General features: G+C 40.1%; 2 protein-coding genes across 2 annotated transcripts in view; one reads left to right on the forward strand and one right to left on the reverse strand.

Moving 5' to 3' along the window:
• LOC149847227 (secoisolariciresinol dehydrogenase-like) overlaps positions 1-13,542 on the forward strand; it is a 30,006-nt gene extending 16,464 nt beyond the window's left edge. The window contains exon 2 of the mRNA XM_089996875.1: positions 12,640-13,542. Within this exon, the coding sequence (XP_089853001.1) occupies positions 12,640-13,432 (793 nt within the window). The 3' untranslated portion in view covers positions 13,433-13,542. The remainder of the gene's footprint in view (positions 1-12,639) is intronic.
• A 13,426-nt stretch (positions 13,543-26,968) lies between these two features.
• LOC149847228 (mRNA-decapping enzyme-like protein) overlaps positions 26,969-27,558 on the reverse strand; it is a 46,004-nt gene continuing 45,414 nt past the window's right edge. The window contains exon 8 of the mRNA XM_089996877.1: positions 26,969-27,252. Within this exon, the coding sequence (XP_089853003.1) occupies positions 27,196-27,252 (57 nt within the window). The 3' untranslated portion in view covers positions 26,969-27,195. The remainder of the gene's footprint in view (positions 27,253-27,558) is intronic.

The raw sequence follows: 27,558 nt of genomic DNA on the forward strand, positions 1-27,558 counted from the left end.
CGAGTTCGTACCCAATAATGGTTCTCCAACCTATAACTATGATGAACTAGATTTGTCTTCCTTACCTAATCATGAAACCGAATTGGATCAAGAATTTGGACAAGATCCAGTTGAGAACCAGCCCAAACATTCCTCACATTCTCACCCTATGATTACTCGATCACAAGTAGGAGTGATAAAGCCAAATCCCAAATTCAATGACTTTCAGGTATACTTTTGTAGCAAACATCCTTTCCCAAAGGCTCTTGCATCCATTCTTCTTGAAGATGTAGAACCAATAAACTATAGAGAATCCCTTCAACATCAACAGCGGAAAGAAGCCATGAAGTCAGAATATCAAGCTCTTATTCAAAACCAAACATGGAAACTTGTTCATATTCAGTCAGCAAAACATGTTGTAGGTTGCAAATGGGTGTTCAAAATTAAGCGAAAGTCTGATGGAACATTAGAAAGATTCAAAGATCGCCTCGTCGCCAAAGGATATAGTCAAAGAGAAGGTATCGATTATACAGAGACCTTTAGCCTTGTTGTAAAACCGACAACCATCCATACAGTGCTATCCATTGCTCTAATGTAAAATTGAAAAATCCATCAGCTTGATGTTCAAAATGCATTTTTGCATGGGTATTTAACAAAGGAAGTCTATATACAGCAACCCTCTGGATTTGAAAATGCTGAGTTTCCAAATCATGTTTGCAAATTACAAAAGGCACTCTATGGGCTAAAACAGACAACGAGGGCCTGGTTTGCACGTCTCAGTTCCTTTCTTCTCAAGTTGGGTTTTAAAAGTGCCCGGACAGACACATCTCTTTTCTTTCTTCATCAGAATAACATAAAGATGTATGTGTTGATTTATGTTGATGACATTATAGTTACAGGAAATTCAAATTGCTTGTCTCCAGCTTCAGTTTAGAGTTTGCTATAAAGGACTTGGGAGAGCTTCATTAGTTTTTGAGCATTGAAGCTAGACGAAATAAAGAAGGGATTGTTCTTTCACAACAGAAATATATATTCGAGCTTCTCAAAAGGAGTAACATGGCAAGAGCCAAAACTATCTCTATTCACATGGCAGTTTCTCCTACTTTAACGGCAAATGCTGGCACAGGCTTTCATGATCCTACCCTTTACAGAAGCATTGTGGGAGCTCTACAGTACATCACCATAACTAGACCAGACATCTCCTTTGCAGCTAATAAGGTCTGCCAGTATATGCATCGGCCTACTGATATTCACTGGAGTGCAGTAAAACGGATATTAAGATACTTAAAGCATACTATAGATTATGGGTTTCTTCTTAAATCTGATTCTTCAATGGAAATTACAGAGTGATGCTGATTAGGCAGGGTGTCGTAATGACATGCGATCCACGGGAGGATATGCAGTGTTTGTTGGATCTAATCTCATCTCTTGGAGTTCGAAGAAACAAAAAGGTGTCTTAAGATCCAGTACAGAAGCCGAATATCGATCTATTGCAGATACCATTGCTGAAATCACATGGATCCAATTTCTTTTCCAAGAACTTGGCATAATGCAAAATAAAAAACCCATATTATAGTGTGATAATGTTGGAGCCTCATATTTATAGTCACATCCTGTTTATCATCAACAGTGCAAACATGTAGAGATTGATTTACATTTTGTTCGAGAAAAGATTGCCAAGAATGAAATGATTATTCAGTATATTTCAACAAACGATCAAGTTGTTGATGTTCTTACTAAACCATTATTGAAGCAGCGACATATCATCATGATGAGCAAGTTAAATTTGGTCAAGCTCAATCCTATTCAAAATAGGATGAGCTTGAAGAGGGGTGTTAGTTAGACAGAGAATCAAGCTGATGAAGTAGCAACCGATTCTCTATCTGGCAAAGTTATCCAGAAAGATAGACTTACCATACCTCAACAAGGAAGTAGGATAAAGCCAACCGATGAACAATACGGTTACACTGGAAATTAGGAAGATCAAATTACCGTTTCCATCATTTCCTAAATGTAATGCTATTTTATAGGAGATAGCCTGGCTGGTTGATAACGTGTATCTCCATTTTCTATATATTTGTTTAATGGAACCTCTCTCATGTGTGTGAGAGGGAGAAAAGTCTCTGTCGTGGATGTAAGTGTTAAAAACACTGAACCACGTTAAATTCTGGTTGTCCATTGTTTTTAATCGGATGCTGATATAGTTTTTATTTTTTGCCACCAAATCTGACAAATATCCTAATTTGGCAGATATCTGAATCCTTTTGCATGTAAAAAGTTGGATTCGGTATGTCCTTTTCACCATCCTAATATTCTAATCCATTTAGACCACATTTGCTTAGTTGGATATGGTATTGGTCACATCAGATCCTGAAATGTTTACATCCCTACTGGTAACACAATTAGGGGGCATTTACATGTCACGGAACCTATATATAAATATCACATAAATTTAAAATAAACTGAATATAATCTATATATATTATATTTAAAAAATATGTTATATACTGAAAATATAAAGTTATAAACACTACAACAAAGCAGTAGATTAGCGACGACCATATTCCGTCGCGAATCCGTCGCTAACCATGTTAGCGACGGATTAGCAACAACGAGGCGACAGTATGCTTACGTCGCGAATATTTCGACGCTAACTGGTGACGGAATAATTCTGTCGCCAGGTCCGTCGCTAATTGTGACGAAATAACGAGCGCTATATTTCGTCGCCAATCCGCCGGTACTAAACGGCGACCACGGCTTGGCGACAGATTTAATTCCGTCGTTATGCCATCGCTAGATTAATATAAATAGCGACGGATGGTTCCGTCGCTAAGCCGTCGCTAGATTAATATGAATAGCGACGGAATCATCCGTCGCAAACACGAAAAAAAAATCAAAAAAAAATTATTTAAAAATTAATTACCGAGAACTGTACAATTTCTATTTCCTGTACAATTTATATTTCCTGTAAATAAAAAACAAACCACACAAAAAAATTCATATAACAAGTATCTATAATAATTAATTGTTCCACCTTAAAATTAAAAAGTTTAATTATTTACAATTCAACAATTACAATTAGGAAAAATAAAAAAATAGAACTTCTTCAACACAGTCCTCTAATCATCGCCAAGATTTTGTGCGTCTTCTTGTTCATTGTCTTTATCTGTCCCTTCAGCTCCACTACCCTGATTATCGCTAGCAGCCTACACAAGAAAAGAACAGTCAGTATTGATAAACAAAATATAATGAAATAAATTACACACTATATGTGATTCTATCATGTGCTCATGTGTGATCTAAGGTAATAAAAAAACTCTATATGTGATTCTATCATGCTCATATGTGTGCTAAGGCAGTCAAAAAATTGAATATGTGATTATAGCATGTTCATATGTGTTCTAAGGCATCTAAAAAAACTCTATATGTGATTCTACCATGCTCAGATGTGCTTTAAGGCAGGCAAAAAACTATATATGTGATTCGATCATGCACGTATGTGTGCTAAGGCAGTAAAAAAATTGAATGTGTGAATATAGCATGCTCATATGTGCTCTAAGGCAGGCAAAGCCAAAAATTTTATATGTGATTCTATCATAAATGATATATAACATGTTCATATGTGTTCTAAGGCAGTTAAAAAACTCTATATGTTATTATAGCATGCTCATATGTGTGCTAAGACAGTCAAAAAACAGAATATGTGATTATAATATCTCATATGTGTTCTTAGGCAGTCAAAAAACTGAATATGTGATTATAGCATGCTCATATGTGTTCTAATGCAATCAAAAAAACTTTATATGTGATTCTATCATGCTCATATGTGCTCTAAGGCAAACAAAAAGTTAAATATATATATATATATATATGTGTGCTAAGGCAGTCAAAAAATTGAATATGTGATTATAGCATGTTCATATGTGTTCTAAGGCATATAAAAAAACTCTATATGTGATTCTACCATGCTCAGATGTGCTTTAAGGCAGGCAAAAAACTATATATGTGATTCGATCATGCTCGTATGTGTGCTAAGGCAGTAAAAAAATTGAATATGTGAATATAGCATGCTCATATGTGCTCTAAGGCAGGCAAAGCAACTTTATATGTGATTCTATCATGCTCATATGTGTGCTAAGGCAGTAAAAAAATTGAATATGTGATTATAGCATGTTCATATGTGTTCTAAGGCATCTAGAAAAACTCTATATGTGATTCTACCATGCTCAGATGTGCTTTAAGACAGTCAAAAAAACTATATATGTGATTATACCTGAGAGGGACCTGGAATCGAAGATCCCCTATCCTGAACAGCGGCCTTGATCTCATTTCGGAGAAAGGGGGCGATAGTGTATTGGAAGTAGTTATTCAGTGATTCATTAATGATCTCGCGTACATCATCACCGGAAAGAATAGTCGGCTGCTTGGAGCTTATGTCGGCGCAAGAAGTCGGTGAGCCGTAACTGGAAGAACCAATAACTGGTGAAGTGTTCATATTACTCCCAAACCCGAACACGCGACCTTTTTTGGTTTCACCTGCTGCAGTCACCCATGCTGTAGGATCAAATGATGGATGCTGAGTAGCGTCTTCGCCATATCGCTCTACCATCTGTTGCTCATATGCCTCCTACAAAATAATGTTTAAAGTATTCATTAATAATTAATGATAACATTATGATAACTTGCATATATATTGCAATGATTATTAATAGAATTAATACATACCGTTGTCGTTCTCGCCTTCTCTGATACGAAGACTCCCGTGGTCTTCCGTTTATGTGTTTCTACAAACACATCCTTATATGGTACACTGCCTCCTTTTTCTGCTTCCTGCGAAGTTAAATGACAAAAGATTTAGTACACAAGTTTGCAACAATACTTATAAAATTAATATTATATATTGATGAGTTACCATTTTCTTTAGGTGGCTCCCAAATGTCTTAGATCCACCTGTGTGTAGATGGGCTTCGGGCATCTTCGATCGATTTTGTGAAGCCTTCGCAGAGCGATTTTTAAATGCATCTCCCGCCCACTTATCGCACATTTCATCCCAGTAATCTCTCCTGATAGTAATAGGACCATGGCCCTTCCACAGTAATGGATCATCTACTACGCCAGATGCTTTTTTTGCTGCAGTCTTCATAGTGTGCAGCATGTCTGCAAATCGATTGGCAGCCACCTTCTGTCACACCTTCCTTGCATCATTTTCTTCCACCGTAGTTGCAAAGCGATTCAAAGCCTACAAATATTTTCAGAAAGTTAGTAGACATTGCTTAAATAAATTAAATATGAAACACATTAACTATGAGGAACAACTGTATACCATGAATGAGGACCACAATCTGTCTAACACCTCCTTTGGGTACTCTTTCCATTGAGCAACTGGTCCTGGTAGATGTTAAAGAAGTGAATTCCTAATCTCCCGTACTACTTCTTGTGGCTCAAACCTCGTGCTGCACATGAATTGTTACACAGTAAATATCAATATAAAATATTTAAAAGATATGCAATAATTGAAAACAAAATACTTACGGTCGATTATCGATATACACTATTCGAATCAGTCTTCTTATGCCAGCCTGAGAAGACCCTGTTTCCTGTGTTGGCTGTTGACTTGTGCGATCAACTGGTGTAGGTGGGTCGTGTACAGGCGCAACATCATCTGTAAAAAAATACATTAGAAATTCTCAGAATGTGCATTTGAACTAATCAAGCATCTAATTAGTTATATGATATACCTTTCACAGGAGCCCGTGAAGATGAAGGTTGAGCCTGGCTACTACTGGATGAGCGACCACTATAACCTCCACGAACCATATTCTAACAAATAACATATGTCATACAATACATTCAAATAATTCACATAAAGTATTACAATGCATTCAAGTCAATAACATCAAGCATTGCAATGAATTCAAATCATTGACATCAAGTATTGCACTAATTCAAATCATTCGTTAATTGCATAAATTATAATACATTCAGATAATTGAAATCATTCACATCAAGTATTACAATGCATTCGAATCATTCGTATCAAGTATTACAATACATTCAAATAAAATTTTTAATCATTCACACAAAGTATTGCAATACAACTCACATCAAGTATTACAATGCATTTAAATAGAGGTTTGTAGTATAAGATTTTGCTCACTAGCTTGAGAATTCTTCCTCGTCACTAGTTTGACTTTCTTATTCTTCTTCTTCTTCTTCTTCTTCTTCTTCTTCTTCTTCTTCATTGTTTGCCCATCCACTTGGTACATCATTTGGATCACATTCCTCTATGAATATTTCATCAGCCAATGGAGATATGACATGCATATCATGCGCAACATCGTGACCATAAGCGAAGTCACAGACATCATCTGATTGATAGTAATCACTGTCTTCAGCTAACTCATCTTCCTGTAACTGATCATACTCGGGGTATAGTTTGGATTTCACCTTGCAAACTGCCCACCATTCATTTCTATCTGACTTTTTTATACTCGGATATGAAGTATAATAAACTTGTTGAGCTTGCGAGGCTAATCTGAATGGTTCATATGTTCCAAACCTGGATTTATGATTCACCTCCACAATGCTTGAAGCTTTGTCGACTCTTGTTGCAGTTGGATCAAACCAATGACACTTGAATACCGTAACCCTGTTATTCATGCCTAAGTAAGTCAACTCCATTATTTCCTCTATAACACCGTAGTAATCATGTTCATTTTCACCGTAGCTGCTACCCTTGACACACACGCCACTATTTATCGTTGATTTGTTTATACCGTAGTCTTTTGTATGGAATCAATAACCATTTACGATATACCCGTTGTAGCATTGCACAACTTTGGTCGGACCATTTTCTAAATCACATATTCCTTGATCTTTAACATCACCATTGCGAACCTACGCACAAACATAAACAATGATTGTGATCACGATCAATTAAGTAACTTAGTGTTGTTTATAAGTACAAAATTTATGTTAGCTTCTTTACCAACTGTTTCAACCACTCCACAAACTTAGTTTCGCGTTCTTTTTGTACTTCTGCATCAGTGAGATGTGAAACTTCGTTTCGCAACTCCAGATCAAATCGTCTGCAAACCACAAATACTTATATTACCGAGTCATGTATCCACATATAGAACATAAAAGGATTTATAATTGAGTTGCATATACATATACTTACTCGATGTATGGGTCGATCGCTGAGCAATTAAAAAGAATATAGATGTGTGCTGCATCTTTCTCTCGATCTGTCAATAGCCTTAATCGGCAACTACCAAATGCATGCCCAAGTGGTTGAAATATCGACAGCTTGTCAGCTACAGTTACTTGTTCTCCATCATCGTTACGGGGCGGGCATGTGTAACGTGTTGGAATATGAGGTTCGAAGTACATAGATGAGAAATTTGAAATCTCTTCTAAAGTGTACGCCTCACAAATAGACCCTTCTACTCTTGCTTTATTACGAACCTTTTTTTTTTAGGTCGAACATGCATCTGACAAGAATATACATTTCAAATTTTAAATATCTGTCATTAAAGAGACAAATATAAAAAAACATATACCTTTCAAATGGGTACATCCATCGATATTGCACAGGTCCACCAACCCTTAGTTCATATGGCAGATGTATGATCAAATGTTCCATAACATCGAAAAATGCTGGCAGAAATATCTTTTCTAACAGACAAACAGTGGTGATGACAGAGTCCTCGAGATTCTTTACATCTGATACAATGACCTCCGATGCGCACAATGTTCTGAAAAATCCGCTCAACTCAGACAATACCCCCCATATAGGTTTGTCTAACATATCATGGAATGCTAGGGGTATCAATCGTTGCATAAAAATATGACAATCATGGCTCTTCAACCCATATAACTGTCCATCGTCAATCTTCACAGCCCGAGCAATGTTAGAGACATATCCATCTGGAAATCTCAGTTGTCTCAACCATTGACATACATTTTTATTTGATCAGGTCCGAGCACGTACTTCGCCTTTGGTTTTAGTACTTTGCCATTATACTCTTTGAGTTCCAATTCTGGTCTTTTACATATTAATTTTAAATCCATACGGGCCTTCGGATTATCCTTCGTTTTTCCTTTAATATTCATTACTGTATTGAACACATTATCAAACACATTTTTCTCTACATGCATCACATCCAAATTATGTCGTATCAATAGGGTCGGCCAATACGGTAGTTCCCAAAAAATAGATTTTTTCGTCCAATTGTGTTCCTTCCCAAATCCACGAAAGGGTGTAGGACTGCGGGCATCTGTTAATACATCTGGAAAGTATCGCAATCTTCTTAAAATCTCTATGCCAGACAATCTTGAGGATGGACCTTCCGTTTCAGTTGTGCCTGCTGTAAATGCATTCTTTTGACGTCGAAACGGATGATCGCGGGGTAGAAATCGACGATGGCAATCAAACCAGCAATGCTTCCTTCCATGCCTCAATCTAAAAGCTTTGGAATCCTCCATGCAGTACGGACAAGCCAACCTCCCATGTGTGCTCCAACCAGATAACATACCATATGCAGGGAAGTCACTGATTGTCCATAGAACAGCGGCCTTCATGTTAAAATTTTGTTTTTTGTGGGCATCATACGTGGTAACATCGTCATCCCACAGTACTTTTAATTCATCAATCAATGGCCTTAGATATACATCAAGATTTTGGCCAGGTGAGGTCGGACCAGGGATCAACAGAGACAAGAAAAGATTTGAACGTTTCATACACAAGCTTGGTGGAAGGTTGTATGGAGTTACAAATACTGGCCAGCATGAATATGGAGTTGATCTATCCCCAAATGGATTAAATCCATCTGTACATAGACCGAGTCTAACATTTCGCACTTCCATTGCGAAGTTTTGATGAGTACGATCAAAGTGCTTCCAAGCTTCAGCGTCAACAGGATGCGTGATCTTGTTTTCATCGTGTTGAACTTTATTTGCATGTCATCTCATGTGTTTAGCTGTCTTTGAAGACATATACAATCGCTGCAATCTAGGAGTGATAAGAAAGTAGCGGAGCGACTTGTATGAAACTTCCTTTGATCTCGTGCTACCATTGCCTCTTGTCTTTGGCTTGAACCGAGGATGCCCACATGACGGGCATGATATGTCATTTTCCTGCTCCTTGAAATACAACATGCAGTGATTTGGACAAGCATCAATCTTTTTGTAACCCATACCTAGAGCGTTGACCATAACTTTCGCACGATAGAAATTTTGTGGCAATTTCTCATCTTTAGGCAACATACTCTTCACAATCATGCACAAACGGTCAAAACATGATTGACTCAAATTATACTCGGACTTCAAATTCATTAGTTGAAGAACTGCAGACAAGATAGTGTGACTCTCACAACCGTTCCAAAGTGGCTCATCAGCATCTTTAAGTAAATCATAAAATCTACTAGCTGCATCGTTTGGTGATTCTTCATCTACGGCAGTTCTTACATCACTAGAACTCATAGCAGAACCCAGTTCTGTTCCTGCAGCATCAAATATCAAATTCGTATATGGATTATCGTGCACCACATTCACCCGTGCATCAAAATCGTTTCTAAATTCTTCTCCATGAAACGTCCAGTTTTGATAATCACTCACAAAACCCTTCCTGTATAGGTGATGTCTAACGCCATGAGGTTCTACAAATCGATTATTCTTACAAATCTTGCAGGGACACCTAATCCGACCTGTGGGATCTACCGTACTGACACTCGCCGTTGCAAATTCAATAAAACTATCGACACCATCCATATATTCATGCGATAACTCATTGTCCACTATCCTACGGTACATCCATTCACGGTTTGCAGTCATTCTGTCGTATGATGTTACGAATAGTATCCTAACGAATTAAGAAAAAAACAATCAAAATGCTACGATGAAGAAAATATCAAATTTATCATGCAATATACTATGTCAAACAATAACAAGAATTTTGATGCATGCATTGATAACTTAATATTTTCATGTGCAAACTATTAATGACACGATACAATCATTTGAAGCATGCTTTTATTATAAAATTTCACATGGAAGTCAAAATCAAATTGAAAGTAACTACATGCAAGCATGGATACAATTACATCAAACATTGCAATACATCATAATCATTCATATCAAATAAATGGCAAACATGTACCTGCAGCAAACACACTTCAATATCTCACTAACTACTACCATGCTTAGCATGGACTTCGTACTCCAAAAATAAGAACACTTCCATATTTCTACATTAAAATCATGCTCAACATGATCTCCGAACTCCAACAAAGCAGTCCTAGATATCAAAAACTAAGTGAGTGTGTGAACAATAAAGTGCTGCATTCAATAAATTAAATAACATGTGATACGTTTGCATCACTTACTCACCACGGGTATTTACCCGATTTGCATTGTTTTTGTCATTTACTTACCACAGGTGGCCGAGCATGAGTTGGTTCCGTTGAAAAATCTGCACAAAAACAAAACAAATTAAGTAACAAACTAACTAATCATGAAACAAGATGAAACACTAACTAAAAAAATTAAAACAAATTAAAACAACTCTAACTAATTGAAAGAAGATAAAAGAAAAATAGTATATATGTTAAGCCAAATCTAACTAGAAGATGCTAATTTAACAAACCAGCTATAACATGTTGAACCAGTCGACTAACATAAAGTCATAGACAATTTCTAATCTGAACTACTTAGAAAGCAATTTTGAATGTTCTTCTTCTTGGTGTTTTCAATTTGTTAGTTTCAAGAAGATCGGAATCAATTTTGAATGTTCTTCTTCTTGGTGTCACCCTGTCATTTTGTTCCTCAAATCTAAAAGATAGGCAATTGGAGGTACAACATGTAATTCTTGTTGATTACAAAAAGTTCAGACCAAAACACTTTGGTCCCACCATTTCTTAATCCGAAGTTGGATTTAGGAAATACTATCTATTCAACAAAATAATGCGGTATTGTGACATCTCGCACTTCCACCTCAAATATCTATGAAAAATAGTTAGTTGATTAGGTTAAAATGTGAGGCAAGAATCAAGATACTGAATGAGTGAGGTATTTATGCACATTGTTCATAAGGGCACGTTTGTTGGTGCGGGTGAAATACCCCCCAAGATAAAACTTTTCCTTTTCTGCTGTTGTCCATATGAAACATCAAACACATCGAAAATTCCCCCATGTTTTCTGCCACTTTTGGGGAGATGTTCTCCTAAAAAATTAGGGTAATAGACAGTTCTTTTGCTGAACTTTTCTTTTTATGCCCTAAATTAGGTCTGGATAATGATTGATCCAAGCTTGCTTTGTTCAAGCATGGATATTTTTCATTCGTGCAAGCTTGAGAGTGTGAAGTGGTTCATCGGGAGCTCAAGTGAGTCTGAACCAGCTCATTTGGATAAGTTTCCTCTAGTTATTCTAATAAAGGAGATGTCTTATCTAATCTTTTCTTTTTTCTTTTGCTCCCCTTTTGTGAACAGATTTTGCTAACGTACAGCGTGAAGAAGAAGAAGAAGAAGAAGAAGAAGATTACCTGCGCGTCGCCGAACGGTGGCGGGAGGTTAACGGGGAGCGGCAGCTGGCGAGCGCCGGCTAGCGAGCGGTGGACGGGGAGCGGCGGCTGGCGAGGTCGCCGGTGGCCGGCGCAGTCGACAGCAGAGAGGGGGAGACCTGGAGCGAAGCTCGGGGGCCACTGGGTCGCCGGAACTCAGAGTGGAGGCGAAGAGGTGGCTGCAGGGAGGATCGTCGGTCGTCGGCGGCTGAGGACGCCGGTTGCGAGTCGCCGGCGACCGAAGGGGAGACAACACCTCCCGGCAGCAGCCACAGGGATGAGGAAGAGGTCGGCGGCGGGTCGCCGGTGCTCGGGGTCCCTGGCGCAGCCGCTAGCCAAGCAGGGAGGTCGGCAGCGAGGATCGTCGGCGAGGCGGCGGCGGCCGGACGGTGGCGAGAGCCGACGGGCGGCGGGAGGGAGAGGGCGGCGGGCGAAAGCAATACAGCGAAACAGGAAAAAGAGAAAGAGGGATGGGATTAGGGATTTACGCGACATTTAGCGACGGCTTAGCGACGAAAACATTCCGTCGCTAAGCCGTCGCTAAATCAAAATACAAAAAATGCGACGGAATATATTCTGTCGCTACGCCGTCGCTAATTAGCGACGGATTAGCGACGACAGAGTTCCCTCTCTAAATCCATCGCTAAAATGGTGTTCTTGTAATAAAAAGTAGCGACAAAAAATTTAGTCGCTAATCCGTCGCTAAGTAGCGACGGCGTAGCGATAAAATTTGTTTCCTCGCTAATCCGTCGCGAATTAGCGACAGATTCTATCTCTAGCTAATCTGTCGCTAATTAGCAATGGATTTTTTCCGTCGCTAATTAACAATTTTTTTGTAGTGAAACTGAAAATATAATTATAAATTATAAATTGAATACAAACTTGTATGTTAGAAGGGTAAAATGAAGTGACCAGGTGTCAATGCATGTCGACACTGACACTACACGTGTTGACACAGACACGGACGACAAAATGGAGTCTCCGTGTGACAGGGTTCCCTTGGCCTAGCCAAAAACTAAAAAAAAAACAATATTAATTAACAAAAATCAAGTTGTCCTTGGCTTGATTGGTAGTAATAACATATATTGATCATGTGTTGGCAGATTGAAAGGAAAGGTAGCTATGATAACTGGTGCTGCAAGTGGGATTGGTCACAGCGCTGCCAAATTATTCCATCGCCATGGCGCAAAAGTCGCAATCCTGGATGTCCAAGATGAACTAGGCCAAAAAGTTGCCCGCGAATTAACTTCCGGTGATGATGATGCCTTCTACATGCATTGCAATATCACAAGTGAGGATGATATTCGTTCTGCTGTAGATTCTGCTGTTGCCAAGTATGGTAAGATTGATATCATGTTCAGTAATGCTGGTATAGTGGAGAAACCATTATACGGGATAGTCGGGTACGAGAAATCTACCTTTGAGAGAACCATGAACATCAATGTAACTGGAATGTTTTTGGCTGCCAAACATGCAGCAAGAGTGATGATTCCGGAAAGGAAAGGCAACATAATTTTGACAGCAAGTGTGGCCTCACTGTTTGGGGGTATTACTGATTATGCTTATACTACATCAAAACATGCAACTGTAGGATTGACAAGGAATTTGGCTGCAGAGCTGGGGCAGTTTGGGATAAGAGTGAATTGCGTCTCACCTTATTTCGTTGAAACTCCACTGGGCACAAGGGGCGCTGGTGTGAGTGGTCAGGAGTTTGTTAAGCTTACTAAACCATTCACTGCTTTATCGAACGTGAAATGCAAGGCAGAGGACGTTGCTGAAGCTGTACTTTATTTGGCTAGCGATGATTCTAAATTCACAAATGGGCATAACCTTGTCGTGGATGGAGGCTTCTCAGTGACTCATTCATCACTGAATATTTATAAAAGTGTTTCTTGAGCACGCATTGTAACAGGATCAGATTCAGTTGATCTTGGTGGCAGTGCTACTTATGTTTCTTTTATGCAACTGCAGAAAAGAAATCTTATTTTACTACAGCATTTTATAAAATAAGAGAATATGGGAAGTTTGTTTGAAAAAAATGTGAAAAGTACGGTCCTCCAATGGGGCAGAATTTTTACATAAGAATCTTTCAGTATGGTTTCTCTATTTATACATACATGGGAAAATTTTCATCTGTGATGTGTAAGAACTTTTTTCTCCAACAATTTTCAAACTTGCAGTTTTCACTGTCATATATCCATGCTTTGCATATGAAAAAACCTAGCAAGTTTTTTTTTTGTTAGTTCTACCACAAACATTATCTTAACATAACATGTTAGAAGAATATTCCCTTCTCTACTGTCACGTTCACATATATATTCCACACAATGAAACTGGACGCCCTGTCATCCAAATCACACTGATACCAAGTTATGTTTCTATTTATAACATATTTTTTCCTCAAATGGATGACTAATGGATATGACTAGCCGTCCTACTTATGTGCTAATTGCCAAAAGCCACCAACCTTTGAGCTACAACATTTCATTTTTTTCTTCTTTGTTATGAGGACAAGCTTACTGGTCGAGCTGGGATTATTAGCATGAGAGGGTAGTCTGTGATGTACGTGGATTAAAGTTGAAACTTTAACTCAATTCACTTGTGGAGTTGTGCCAGTACAAGGATGAGGGTCAATAACGGCGACGAAAGTAGTTGCTATTGCTTTCTTTGTCACCATTATAGACTTATAACGGCGACAAAAAGTGGCCATCTAGTTTTGGTGACAATTATAAGTCGCCTTTAAAGGATACATTCCAATTGTTCCCTTGCGACTTACAGTGTACAGTTGCGCTAGAGTCTGTTTTACTTTTGTTGAGTCTGATGTAAGCTGCCCGGTTCAGGTGAATCAATACCCCGAAGGGGCAGCCCGTATACTTGAACTGTAATAGCCTGCGGGCAAAATTGTGAATGAATTAAATGCGTTGAGCTTTCTTTTGTTCACCCTCGTTGTGATTGCTTCTTGTGATTGCAACTTCTCTCCCTCTATTCTCTCTTGCTCTCTTGCACTCTGATCATAAGCTTCCGCGACCGGCAAGCGAGCTGACGAGTAGGCTTGCGGCGGTAAGGAAGGACCGTCGCGCCGCGCTGGCCCATTGAAGGAAATAGGCCCGTGACAAGTGGTAGCAGAGCCCGTTCTCGTGCTGGGGAAGGGACTCCGAAGTCGGTGTCGACAGACACGCCGACAGGCTGCGATTTGTGAGCAAGACATCGTGGCGCCTTATCAACACTTGCGCAACACCAGAGGCAAGGCAGTTGCCGAAGCTGAGGAGATGGGTTCACCTCGGGGCCAAGAAGAGTTGGCTGCAACTGTTAACAAGTTGGTGGAAGATGTGACTTCGCATGATGAAGCGATTTCACGCGCATGTGAATCATTCAATGGATTGAATGATGTGGTGGCGAGCCTGCAAGAGCAGGTGAACTTACTAATGGGGCAGGTCACTTCGTTGACGACTACAGTGACCGATCTTGAGTTGAGGAACCGTACGTTGCAGCGGACGGTGACCCTGAATGGCGGAAATGGTGAGAGACCATCAAGGATTGATGTACCTAGACCCGCAAAATTCAATGGTTCTCGCGACAGCAAAGCCATTGAGAACTTCTTGTTCCAAGTAGAAGACTACTTGGATATCCAAAATGTGACCCTCGAAGATCTGAGGATCAAGGCTGCAGCGGCTTTACTTGATGGTGATACTATCGCTTGGTGGAGGCGGAAGCGCAATGACATGGAGAGGGGTCAATGTGTGATAGACACCTTTGACGACTTCAAAGTAGAGTTGCGCAACTACTTCATGCCAAGAAATGCGCAGAGACAGGCTTACCGGATGGTTCGTGAACTCAAACATACTAGTTCATTGCAAGACTATGTCAGAACGTTCCAGAAGCTTATGCTGGAGATACCTAACATGCCAGAAGACGACATGCTCAACTAGTTCATTGTGGGACTTCAACCATGGGCACAGTCTGAAGTGGAAAGGAGTAACCCCCGTATTTTGGAAGATGCATATGTGGCGGCTGAGCGCTTAGTTGACACTCAGCGCAAGCCTTTCACCCCATCAACCAAAGTTGGGAAGAAGCCTGACCACGGAGGCAAGAAGGATGAGCAGCGCAACGATAAAGGTGAGGCGTCGACACGCCATCAATCCGAAAAGAAACAGAACTACACAAAGCATAACAACAGCAACAAGGGTGCAGTTGTGACATGTTGGTTTTGTGGTGATAGACATATCGCCCGGCAGTGCCCAAAGCGCCTTGTAAAGGACGACGGGCAAGCCAATGCTGCACAGGAAGAATGCAGCGATACTGAAGGCAGTGACACTGAGACCATGCAACCGAGGATGGGCGCCATGCGATCGATTAACGCAGCTAGAAGTTGCGCAACTAAAAACATGCAGGTCAGTAAGGAACTCATATACGCTGAAGTTATTATGAATGGAAAGTCTACTTCAACAATGATAGACTCCGGGGCCACACACAACTTTGTCTCGCGGGAAGAGGCAGAGCGGTTGGGCTTGAAGCATGGGCCAAAGCAGAGGACCATTAAAACGGTAAACTCTGAGGCCAAGCCCATCCTTGGTGAAGCAAGGGATGTGGCTATTCAAGTGGGAAGTTGGGTCGGTAAAGCCAACTTCTCTGTGGTGCCCCTGAACGATTTCAAGATGATTTTGGGTATGGAGTTTCTGCGAAGCCAGAATGTCATGATGTTGCCAAAATTCAACACGCTGACGATAATGGAGTCAGACCTGTCCCATACAGTGCAGTGCCTTACGCAGAAAGGCAAGTCTTCAGTGTTGTCGGCAATGCAACTAAAGAAGGGTGTCAAGCATGGGGAGCAGACATTCTTAGTGGCAGTGCGCGCAGAGGAAGGGAAGGTCGAAGCAGCAGTGCCACCGACCCTAGCCCCACTGTTGGAGGAGTTTCGGGGGGTGATGCCCCCGGAATTGCCAAAGCGTCTTCCGCCAAGACGCGAGGTCGACCACAAGATTGAGTTGACCCCGGGAGCGAAGCCTCCTGCTATGGTTCCATACCGTATGGGGCCAGCTGAGCTGAAGGAACTGCGCACGCAGTTAGATGAGATGTTGGACGCAGGCATTGTTCGTCCATCAAAAGCCCCATTTGGTGCCCCGGTCCTTTTTCAGATGAAACATGATGGCTCTAAACGGTTATGTGTGGATTACCGGGCTTTGAACAAGGTCACGGTGAAGAACAAGTACCCATTGCCATTGATAGCAAACTTGTTCGATCAGCTAGGCAGTGCCCGTATCTTTTCCAAGCTAGATCTGCGATCGGGTTACTGGCAGGTGAGGATTGCCGAAGGGGATGAGCCGAAAACAACTTGCGTCACTCGCTATGGTGCTTACGAATTTCTAGTAATGCCATTCGGGTTGACAAATGCTCCAGCCACTTTCACGACTTTAATGAACCAGATCTTCTACCCTTACTTAGACAAGTTTGTGGTAGTCTACCTGGATGATATCGTGATCTACAGCAGCAACATGGAGGAACATGCCGGGCACTTGCGAACAGTGTTTCAGGTGCTGAAGGATAATGACCTCTGTGTCAAACGAGAGAAGTGTCTCTTCGGGCAGGAGGAGATCAGCTTCCTTGGCCACGTTGTGGGGCGTGGTGTGCTGCGTATGGATGGACAGAAGATAAGGGCCATTCAGGAATGGGTTCCGCCAAGCAAAGTGCCAGAATTGCGGTCATTCCTTGGTTTGGCAAACTATTATCGGCGTTTTATCGAAGGTTATTCCCTCATTGCTGCGCCCCTCACGGATTTGTTAAAGAAGAATCGGGTATGGCTTTGGACAAGAGCGTGCCAAGATGCCTTCGACGGCTTGAAGAAAGCCTTAGTGAGGGAGCCAGTGCTGCGACTGCCTGATCATTCGAGACCCTTCGAAGTCCACACTGATGCCTCAGACTTTGCCATTGGCGGAGTTATTATGCAAGACGGTCATCCGATCGCATATGAGAGTCGTAAGCTGAAGGATGCAGAGAGGCGGTACACAGTGCACGAACGTGAGATGACCGCCATTGTGTATTGCCTCAGGACCTGGCGGCACTACCTTTTGGGTGCCGAGTTCGTCGTCAAGACGGACAATGTGGCCACGAGCTATTTTCAGACGCAAAAGAAGTTGACGCCCAAGCAAGCTCGATGGCAGATGTTTTTGGCTGAGTTCGACTTTGCCTTAGAGTACAAGGTTGGAAAAACCAATGTTGTGGCGGATGCCCTGAGCCGTAGGGCTGAATTAGCTGCTGCGCGCGCAGAGCCTTCTGAAGTGCATTTGGAGGGTGCATTGTTGAGCCGCATCCGCGAGGGTACACAGTAGGATCCGACCGCACAACACCTTGTTTCTCTGGCGCAGGCAGGAAAGACTCGGCAATTTTGGCTACAGGATGGTCTCCTTGTAACAAAAGGGGGACGCATCTTTGTACCACGGTGGGGAAGCCTTCGCCGAGAGCTACTCAAGGAGTGCCATGATACACTATGGGCCGGCCATCCTGGTCAGGAGCGGACCTTAGCACTCCTTGAGCGCGGCTACTATTGGCCGCAGATGAGAGACGATGTTGAGGGGTATGTGCGGACATGCCTCATCTGCCAGCAAGATAAGGGGACAAACCAGAAGGCTGCCGGTCTCCTTGAGCCTCTACCAATTCCAGAACGTCCTTGGGAAAGCATCTCTATGGACTTTATTGTTAGTCTGCCAAAGGTAGAGGGCCTCAGTTCTATTTTAGTCATGGTGGATCGTTTCTCAAAGTATGCCACCTTCATCTCAGCTTCCAAGGAGTGCCCTGCAGAGAAGACTTCAGAGTTGTTCGTAAAGCATGTGGTGAAGCACTGGGGCATACCAAAGAGCATTGTGAGCGATCGCGATGCTCGCTTCACGGGCAAGTTCTGGCGTGAAGTATTTCGGTTACTTGGCTCTGATTTGCTGTTTTCAACAAGCTTCCATCCGCAGACAGATGGGCAGACAGAGCACATCAATGGGATATTGGAGCAGTACCTTAGGCACTTTGTTAGTGCCAATCAGAAAAATTGGGTGAAACTCCTTGATGTGGCACAGTTTTGTTATAATCTGCAGAAGAGCGAATCTTCAGGCCACAGCCCGTTTGAGATAGCCACGGGGCAGCAGCCACTGACCCCGCACACTCTTGCCGCACAAGAAAAGGGAAGGCCATCCTTCGCCTATCAGTTTGTTCGCGATTGGCACGAGCAGAATGAGTTGGCGAAGGCATTCTTACACAAAGCGGCGAAGAGAATGAAGAAGTGGGCGGACAAACACTGTCGGCCCGCAGGGTTCCAGGTTGGGGACCAAGTGTTGGTGAAGTTATATCCTGGTCGCACAGGCATCTTCCGCGGGCGGCACCGCGGACTACTCAGAAAGTATGAAGGACCCTTCACCATCACAAAGAAGGTGGGCAAGCTGGCATATAAGCTGGAGTTGCCCCCAGACTTCAAGGTGCACCCGGTGTTCCACGTGTGCAACCTCAAGCAGTTCCATCCAGATGATGGAGACCCGGAACGCAATGTGCCGCAACGCGCTCCCATCATGCAGAGGGCCCCGGCAGCACAACGGGCCGAGAAGCACCTCAGTCAGATCCTTCGCCACAAGGTCAACTACTTGGGGCAAGTGAAGAAATACTTGGTGCAGTGGGAGGAAACGGCAGAACCAACGTGGGAGCCTGCATTTCGAATGAACAGTCGCTACCCGACTGAAGTCAGGGCTTACCACGAAACAGATGGCGCCGAGGACGGCTCATGATTTGAAGGGGGGAGCATGTTCCCTTGCGACTTACAGTGTACAGTTGCGCTAGAGTCTGTTTTGCTTTTATTGAGTTTGATGTAAGCTGCCCGGTTCAGGTGAATCAATACCCCGAAGGGGCAGCCCGTATACTTGAACTGTAATAGCCTGCGGGCAAAATTGTGAATGAATTAAATGCGTTGAGCTTTCTTTTGTTCACCCTCGTTGTGATTGCTTCTTGTGATTGCAACTTCTCTCCCTCTATTCTCTCTTGCTCTCTTGCACTCTGATCATAAGCTTCCGCGACCGGCAAGCGAGCTGACGAGTAGGCTTGCAGCGGTAAGGAAGGACCGTCGCGCCGCGCTGGCCCATTGAAGGAAATAGGCCCGTGACACCAATAGTGGTGACTTGGTCTATAATAATGATTAGCCTATAACGGCGAGCAGACTTTAACAACAACATCTTAGTCGTTGTTATAGAAAATAACGGTGAGAATTAAATTGTGTTATAGCCTATAACAGTGACCTCGTAGTTGTTGTTATATGCTATGATGAGTTTAAGACCTATAATGGCGACCTCATAGTCGTTACATGCTATGATGGTTTAAGACCAATAATGGCAACACATTAATGTTGTCGGCCTTAAACTTGCAAAGATAAATTTTTATATTAGTAGACTACAATTTTTTTTGCACATAGGAATTGCATATGAAACAATAACAATGCAACAAAATTCAAACATTACATTCAACAAAATTCAAACAATAACAATGTAACAATTCAAACATTACATTTAACAAAATTTAACCAATAACAATGCAAATGAAATCACTCAAACAATAATAACTCAAACATTACATTTGATAAAATTCAAACAATAACAATGCAAATGGATTTACTCTAACAATAACAATTCAAACATTACATTCAACAAAATTTAAACAATAATAATGCCAATGGAATACTCTAATAATAACAATGCAAATGAAATTACTCACAATAATAATTCCAACATGATCCACTTGCTATACATTAATAAGAATTTAAGATATACCAACAAAGCACTTGATAGAGCCTTATCTTGTAGTCAAAGTTTAATAGGACTGTGATAAGAATTTAAGATATACCAACCATTCACATTACAAGTTAGATAGGACTGTGATTCACACTTAGGTCCTCTTACGAGACTTTGTAATTCTAGAGATGCATCTTCGTGATTCTATAAAATCCAACTTGTGAATTCACTTTCATATTGTATTATAGCTTGCTGAACATTGTCATGTGGATTATCTGTTTGTGTTCAATTATATACGGCTTACATTCAACACAGTTGTCTAGTATATACTAATGAGCTCTTGTACATTTCGAATATGAAATTGAAAGCTAGTTTTGGATCAACATGATGATATGCTCAACATTTCAAATGGTTTATTATCTCAATTGTTCAATGTTTTGATATATAACAGCTTGAGATTGAAAGCTAGTTTTGTTAACTCTGTATAACCTGGATATAGTTGCTCCGGGCATCACCCATTAAGTCTTGAAGAAGTCTGGGTTCACTGTTATCATTTGGAGTTGCAGCCAATGTTGTTATCATAATAATGTCGTCCAATAATTCATTGACTCAATTATAATCGTCTGTCATATCCGCACTCTCATCATAATTCAAATGTATGCACTACATCTACGTGGGTTTCAGCCACACTCGCATGGGGCTAAATATATTCCATGGTAGAACCACATGCAATTAAATGGTTTTGATGTGATCTACATGTCTATATTTTGTATTCTTGTACTCCTGACATGGGCATCTGATCCTACCAGCTCCATCAACATGAGCATATGTTGTTTTTAGGAATCGATCAATTTCGGATGTATAAGGTTCAAAACTTCTATCATGAACGTGTATCCATGATTGATCCATATTCATAGACGACGATCTTACTATATTCAACAAGAAATTCTTTCAAGAGTGACGGTAATTTGCGTGAGCACAAATGCACTTTTTTAAAAGAAAAAAATGTCTCTAATTAATAATTTAAGAAAAATGTAAAATTAAAAATAACATTTTATTACATGCAAAAAGAATAAAGTTTAAGGTTGATTGACATGAAAAAATACAAAAATACCTAAATGCTAATTGAAAGAAAAAAGTAAAAAAACCATAAAACCCATTTATTCCTCACATTGAGGAATGCATGAGTTTGTTTATGATTTGAGGAATGCATGATGCTACGTAGTCTCAAATAGAGTTGTTGAACAAGCTCATGCATTCCTCACATCATGAACAAACTCATGCATTCTTTGCATGATAATCATAACGCACAACATGACAAAATGCAACACAACATCCACATTATGATGTTCACACAATAGAGCACAAGACTCAATGGTTCATGCTTCTAAGGTACCTATAAAACACATTTCTTATCTCCACTCCTACCTCTCCCAAGCTCAGCCTAACTACATAGTTTATATATATACACATTTACACACACTTCTTTCTGCCTCATTAATTGAATACTTATTGTTAAGTATCACATTTACTTAACTTGCATAGCAAATCACATCTAAATTCATAGGCAAGCATGCAACAACCCTAGACATTTATAACTAAGTAGTGTATGCACATTTTTCAATTCAATCAATATAGGCCACCATAATAGCCTTAGATATCTACAACTAAGTGGTGTGTGCACATTTTTTTATTCAATCAATTAACCATGTTTAAAAATTTTGTATCTTTTTACCATAAATCTAACGACAACTTTGATGAAAGTAAACTTTAGAATCTTTTTAATTAATCATAAAAAGAGTAAGATGATAAAAATCAAAACATTTTTCAAAGTGTAACAAAGTGAACCTTAATAATTGATAAGAGAAGGTGAATTCCTTGACATAACCTGTTAAAGCCTTGTCGCATGCCAATATATAGACATTGTTTATTCAAATAATTTATCGATTGTCACAATGTAACTAGATTTTCATTTTTTTCAAATTAAAAAATGGTCTTTTTTTTTAAAAAGGTTGTTCTAGATGTATAGAGTCACACCTTCCTTGGCGAGAAATGCTAACTGCAGGAATAGATTGTATCCAATACTAATGTTTGAGCTTTCATTTGAGTTGATTGTGATGCTTTAATATGGTTGAACTCATGATGCCATAGACTGCTTAAATGACCAATAGATATGGTAAGAGTATTTCTCATAAATTGATTCAGTGAAGTGAAATAATGTTATATGGTGGGAGGGCCATTGCTTGATGCAGTAGTGTAGCTCTTAAGCTATCACGGAGACATTGATTTGAGTCCAAAGGGTGTCCATTTCTTGCAAAAAGCTGAAAATTAGCACCACTTCTAGTACACTCCTCTCCAACACCCTAGAGTAGAAAGCACACCGGATATAGCTCTAGATTATGTGATACATAAAAAAATTGTTATTTAAAAAAATGTTATGAAATGAATATGCACATGCACACAAACTAGATTTAATGGCACATTGGTTGTGAGTTTCTTGTTATATTTGCAAATGACCTTAGATGCTTATTCGGAGAATGTAGGTCTGGAGATAAACCAGTGTATGCGAAGGAAAACAAAAATCAAGGTAAAATGAACAGAAAATGCTATAAAACTAAACAATCGGTGAATAAGTCAATAAATTATCAGTGACATCTTGTAATATAAATATATGCTGAATATCAAAACTACCAAATGGTATGTAAATAATAACCTAGAAGATTTCTCTGTTAACCAACAAAAACTTAAAATATGATCTATACAGGTTTAGCCTTGAACCCTAAAAGCTAATCATCTTACATTAACACCCAATTGGTCTAATGGGTCAATTGTTTGGGTCATGGGCTTGCATTAAGACCTAGTCTCATAAAAAACCAAGCCATTTTTCAGCTGCCTCAAAGGGGTTTTGCATAGTGTGATGGCCTCAAAGAAGAAGAAGAAGAAAGAGAAAAGAAGGAAGAAGAGAGAGAGAGAGAGACCTTCCAGAGGAGGCCCAGTTCTACAGCGTCAGCCGAGCAGTGAGGAGGGATGTTGGGTCCGACAACATTGGTCGAGTAGGGAGGGGGGAGGCCAGGTTTGGGTCTGGCAGCATCACCTGAGCAAGGAGTAGGCATATGTTGGTGTTATCTGAGTAGGGAGGAGGGAGGCTGGAGAGAAAGAGAGCGAGCGAGAGAGAGAGAGAGAGAGAGCAAAAAAAATTACAAGGGCCCATTGAGCCTTAATTATAAACTCAATAACGATGACAGTTATGTCACCGTTGTAGACCCTAATCCTTGTATATATATTTAACGATCGCACATGTTGCCATTAATAACACATCAGTGATGGCGACATACGTGGTTGCTGCTATAGAGTAAAATCCTATGACGGTGATGTCATAATGTCATTGCTAGTGATCAATAATGGTGACATTTAATGGCCATTAAATATTATCGTTAAAAGTATTTTAATGGCAATATTTAACAGCCATATATGTCACCGTTAAATACAATCTATAGTAGCGATATTTATTAATCGTCGTTAGAGACATGTCTTTAATGGCAATATATAAAGTCGTTGTTATAGACATATCTATAACGGCGATATATAAAGTAGTTGTTATTGTGGCAATTCAACTCCAGCAATAGTGGTGACATTTTATGTTATATGATGAATACAATAGATCATTTCGAGTTTTATGACCTAACTCAAGGATTACAAGAGAAATAATCATAAGTGATAACTTTGAGACGAGCAAATTTTTTTTGTTGGTGTCAAGCTTCCTAAAGATTACTGCTAATGAATGTGCTTCGCCAAGTGCTTGAGATTGCTAAAGACTCCAGGGTCTCTTTCCCCTCTTCTCTCTTCGTCACATTTGCCACTAAATGTCGTTGAGCACCTCTCTTTGGTGTTCTATTTATAGGCCTCTCTTACCTCTATTTCAATTGATGTGTGATTGAGCTTTTTAGATAAACTTTTGACGGTGATTGGTGACAAGTGGTTACTCCTGACAAAAACAACTTCAACTCATGCCTAGCTAACAAAACAGTAGGTGGCTCATATGGGTTAGGCTTAAGTGACGAAGAATGTGTAGGCAGGTCCCTAGAAAGTGCTAAAGCGATCTTCCTACCCTCAAGCATGAATGAGTACATATCAGTTTGGCCTATTGTACTGCCAAGGCCTACCTAAGATGAGATAACTAGCATCCATATATAGCACATTAACTAAGCATTGACACGACTTTCACATCCACACACTTTTGTAACTACGACATATAATAGGGTCTAGGATGCTTACATGTTTCTAGGAGCTTAGAAATGGCTTTGACAGAGATTATGTTATCATATCCTGAATCTATTATGAACCTATAAACTTTCCCTCATATTGTTCTCAAACACCTATCCCCAGTATCCTGCTTAGGAGGTAGAATATGTGCCGAGTGATCAAGGCTTCACCTTGATCCACGTAAAGAGTGTCTTTCTCGACCTCCTCATCATAGCTGGGGTCACCCTCTATCTCCTAACTTGGTTTTTCATGAACCTTCTCTACAAAAAGAAGTTTGGACCGACATTCAGATGCCTTATGGCCCATACTACCATAAGTATAAAACTTGATGGTGTTTCTTGTTCCCACATAACGTGACTGAGAGATGGGGTTGATTGGTGGCTTGCTCTGACTAGTCCCATGGGTAGGCCGGCCAGAAGGGGCTGGCTTGCTAGGCTGTGAGGGAGGCGTACGAATAGAAGCCTTGGTCACAAGGGCCATCTTACTGATGGACCTTCTCTGCGGGGATTTCTCCCAATGCTTGGCACGTTGGTTAAACAAAATTTAACATGTCTTGAATCTGAACATTTAAACCACTAATGTATTTTAATTGTTCCTCATCTTCCATGAAATTGTTGCAAGCTTCAAGTTCATGAAACTCATCAATGTACAGGTCCACTGCTTGCAATTTTGATATTTTTGGTATAACTCATGATGGTAGTTGTGGGGGAAGGAAATGAGTGTTGGGCTTGTGCTCCATATGCACCCACTCCATAATAGGATCCTTTCCTTGATTGTCCCGAGTTTGTCAAACCTGGTGCCACCAACTGTCGCCCAACTAGACCAACTTGTTTGTGGTCTAGGACTTCTTTGAAGTCAATAACTTCACATGTTTATTTTGGGGAGATGACAACTAGACCAGCCTTAAGCCGACCGACCTAGACAGATGTACGGAGCCCTTGTGGACAAGCCGTATCACATGTTTATTTTGTGATATGGCTGTCACTCCTATGAAGTTTCTCTCCATTCTACCTGCTATTGGAGTTTCCTACCAAATTTATAAAAGAGAAGGGGTTAATGTTTGCTACCCTCGTCGACTAGGAATCTCCTACTAAAAAGTTATAGTATTTTTTGTTTTTTTGATGTCTTTTGCACATCTATCCCTTCAGATGTGATCTACTTGTTTGGGTTAGTAGAAATTAGTACTTGGATCACGTTATTCGAATGTCATGTAAGTTTCTGCGAGGGTTGAAAAAATCAACAGTTTATAAAATGTACCAAATTTTCAACCATCATAAAATTGTATTTTTATGTCAAAAAGATTCAAGAATCGTTTCCTACTATTTTGACCATGATGAACACATCCATGGGCTTAGATTTTGTCAAAACAACCACCTCCTATGAGTTTTAACTAGGGGCTCCTTATCCACGAGGATAGCAAATATATTCCCTTTTAGGAGAAGAGAAAAGTGCGAGTGGTGGAAGAGGATAAGAGATACATGAAATAGGTGGTAGTCATGGCGATGGTAGTCGAAGAAAAGAGCAGGTAGGGACTTCGTTGAAGACTGAATCAGACATGGGTGATGGTAGAAGAAAAACAGAGGTGTTAGTGATGGTGGTCAATGGTATGAGAAAGGGTAGTTGTGGGTATAAAGGTGGCGATGGGTGCAGATGAGAGAATTGAGAAGTGGAAAGCTGGTGTTTGAGAACGGGAAAGGGAAAAGAATGGGGTGTTGGTGGAGAGAGATAGAGAGGAGTCTTCAAATTAAACTGAGAAATATTCTTAGGTGCTTTTAATAATTTAAGACATATCAGTGCTTTCTTGTTTATTAGACGCTTTTTGAAAAGTACCCTTTAGATTATTAAAGCTACCGCAATTATCAGCTATTCAGAGTAAGATGCTTAACTATTCATTTATTACATTTAACAACCTTTCTGTTCATCTCTGTTTCAAAGACCCACCTGGCCTAAAAACACGTGATTGCGTTCATCCAAAAAAAAAAACCCTCAATAATTAAGGATTAAAAAGAATTACAACTCGCTTGAAACGCATCAAGAGGAAATAGGTCGTTAAACATTTTAACGGAAAAAGTTGCAGGCTTTTAGTAAAGGGTAAATAAATTTGGCAACTAACTGTAATTGGAGCTAGATTTAGTCTCTACCGAACTGGCTTATGACTGCACCCCTAAATCAAGCATCAGCCAAGCCAACATGACTCCCAAGATGGATTAATCGGAATCTCATGTGGTAAAGATCAAGACCACTTTCACACAGAGTTCATTTGTTTTTATTTTTTTTGGATAGTCTACACCGTTCATTTTTAGTTTGTCTTTATTTTTTGTTTTTCCATGAGTTGCTACCTGAAAGTGGGATTGATTACAGCAGTGGATATCTAAAAATACAAAAAAAAAATGAAGATATACCAACAACGCATAAGTTGCCTAAGAACTTGTACACACTCATATATTGTGGACCAAATCCAAAGAAAGCTTTTTTTTTACACAAATGGAAAATGAGCAAAAAGGGTAGACAGTTGTTTCATAGTTACAGTACCATTATGAGAACTATACATTTTTTCCATCTTAAACTACCACCAGCCAAAGGAATGATTCCCTATCCATATACCAAAGAAAGCAGAAATATTGTAAGATCCATTTACATCCATCATGAGTAATGAGCGTTCAGCAACTCTCGGTACACAAGATCAATGAACTGATTGTTCTGCAATACAGATGAAAATCAGGCATCCACAGAGCTTCAAGATCAGACATAACAAGGACTAAGTATATACTTGAATACATACTGCAGGACATAATGATCAGAGGGAGTTCACACTGAATCAAAAGAACCAACCTGTACAAGTCATGAATTGTTTGCAGGCATCATAAAGTTGAATCAAATAGGTATCTGGGAGCAATCTTATATGATTGTTATACAGGTGCAGTTTAAAGTGCCAGTTTTCTCATCCTCTAAAAATTTAGATATCTAAAGGAATTATCTTATATACTTAAATTAATCATGAGAGAG

Source organism: Nuphar pumila, chromosome 2 (genome assembly GCF_984573655.1).
Source record: "Nuphar pumila chromosome 2, dmNupPumi1.hap1.1, whole genome shotgun sequence".
In the NCBI taxonomy this organism is placed as follows: Eukaryota; Viridiplantae; Streptophyta; class Magnoliopsida; order Nymphaeales; family Nymphaeaceae; genus Nuphar; species Nuphar pumila.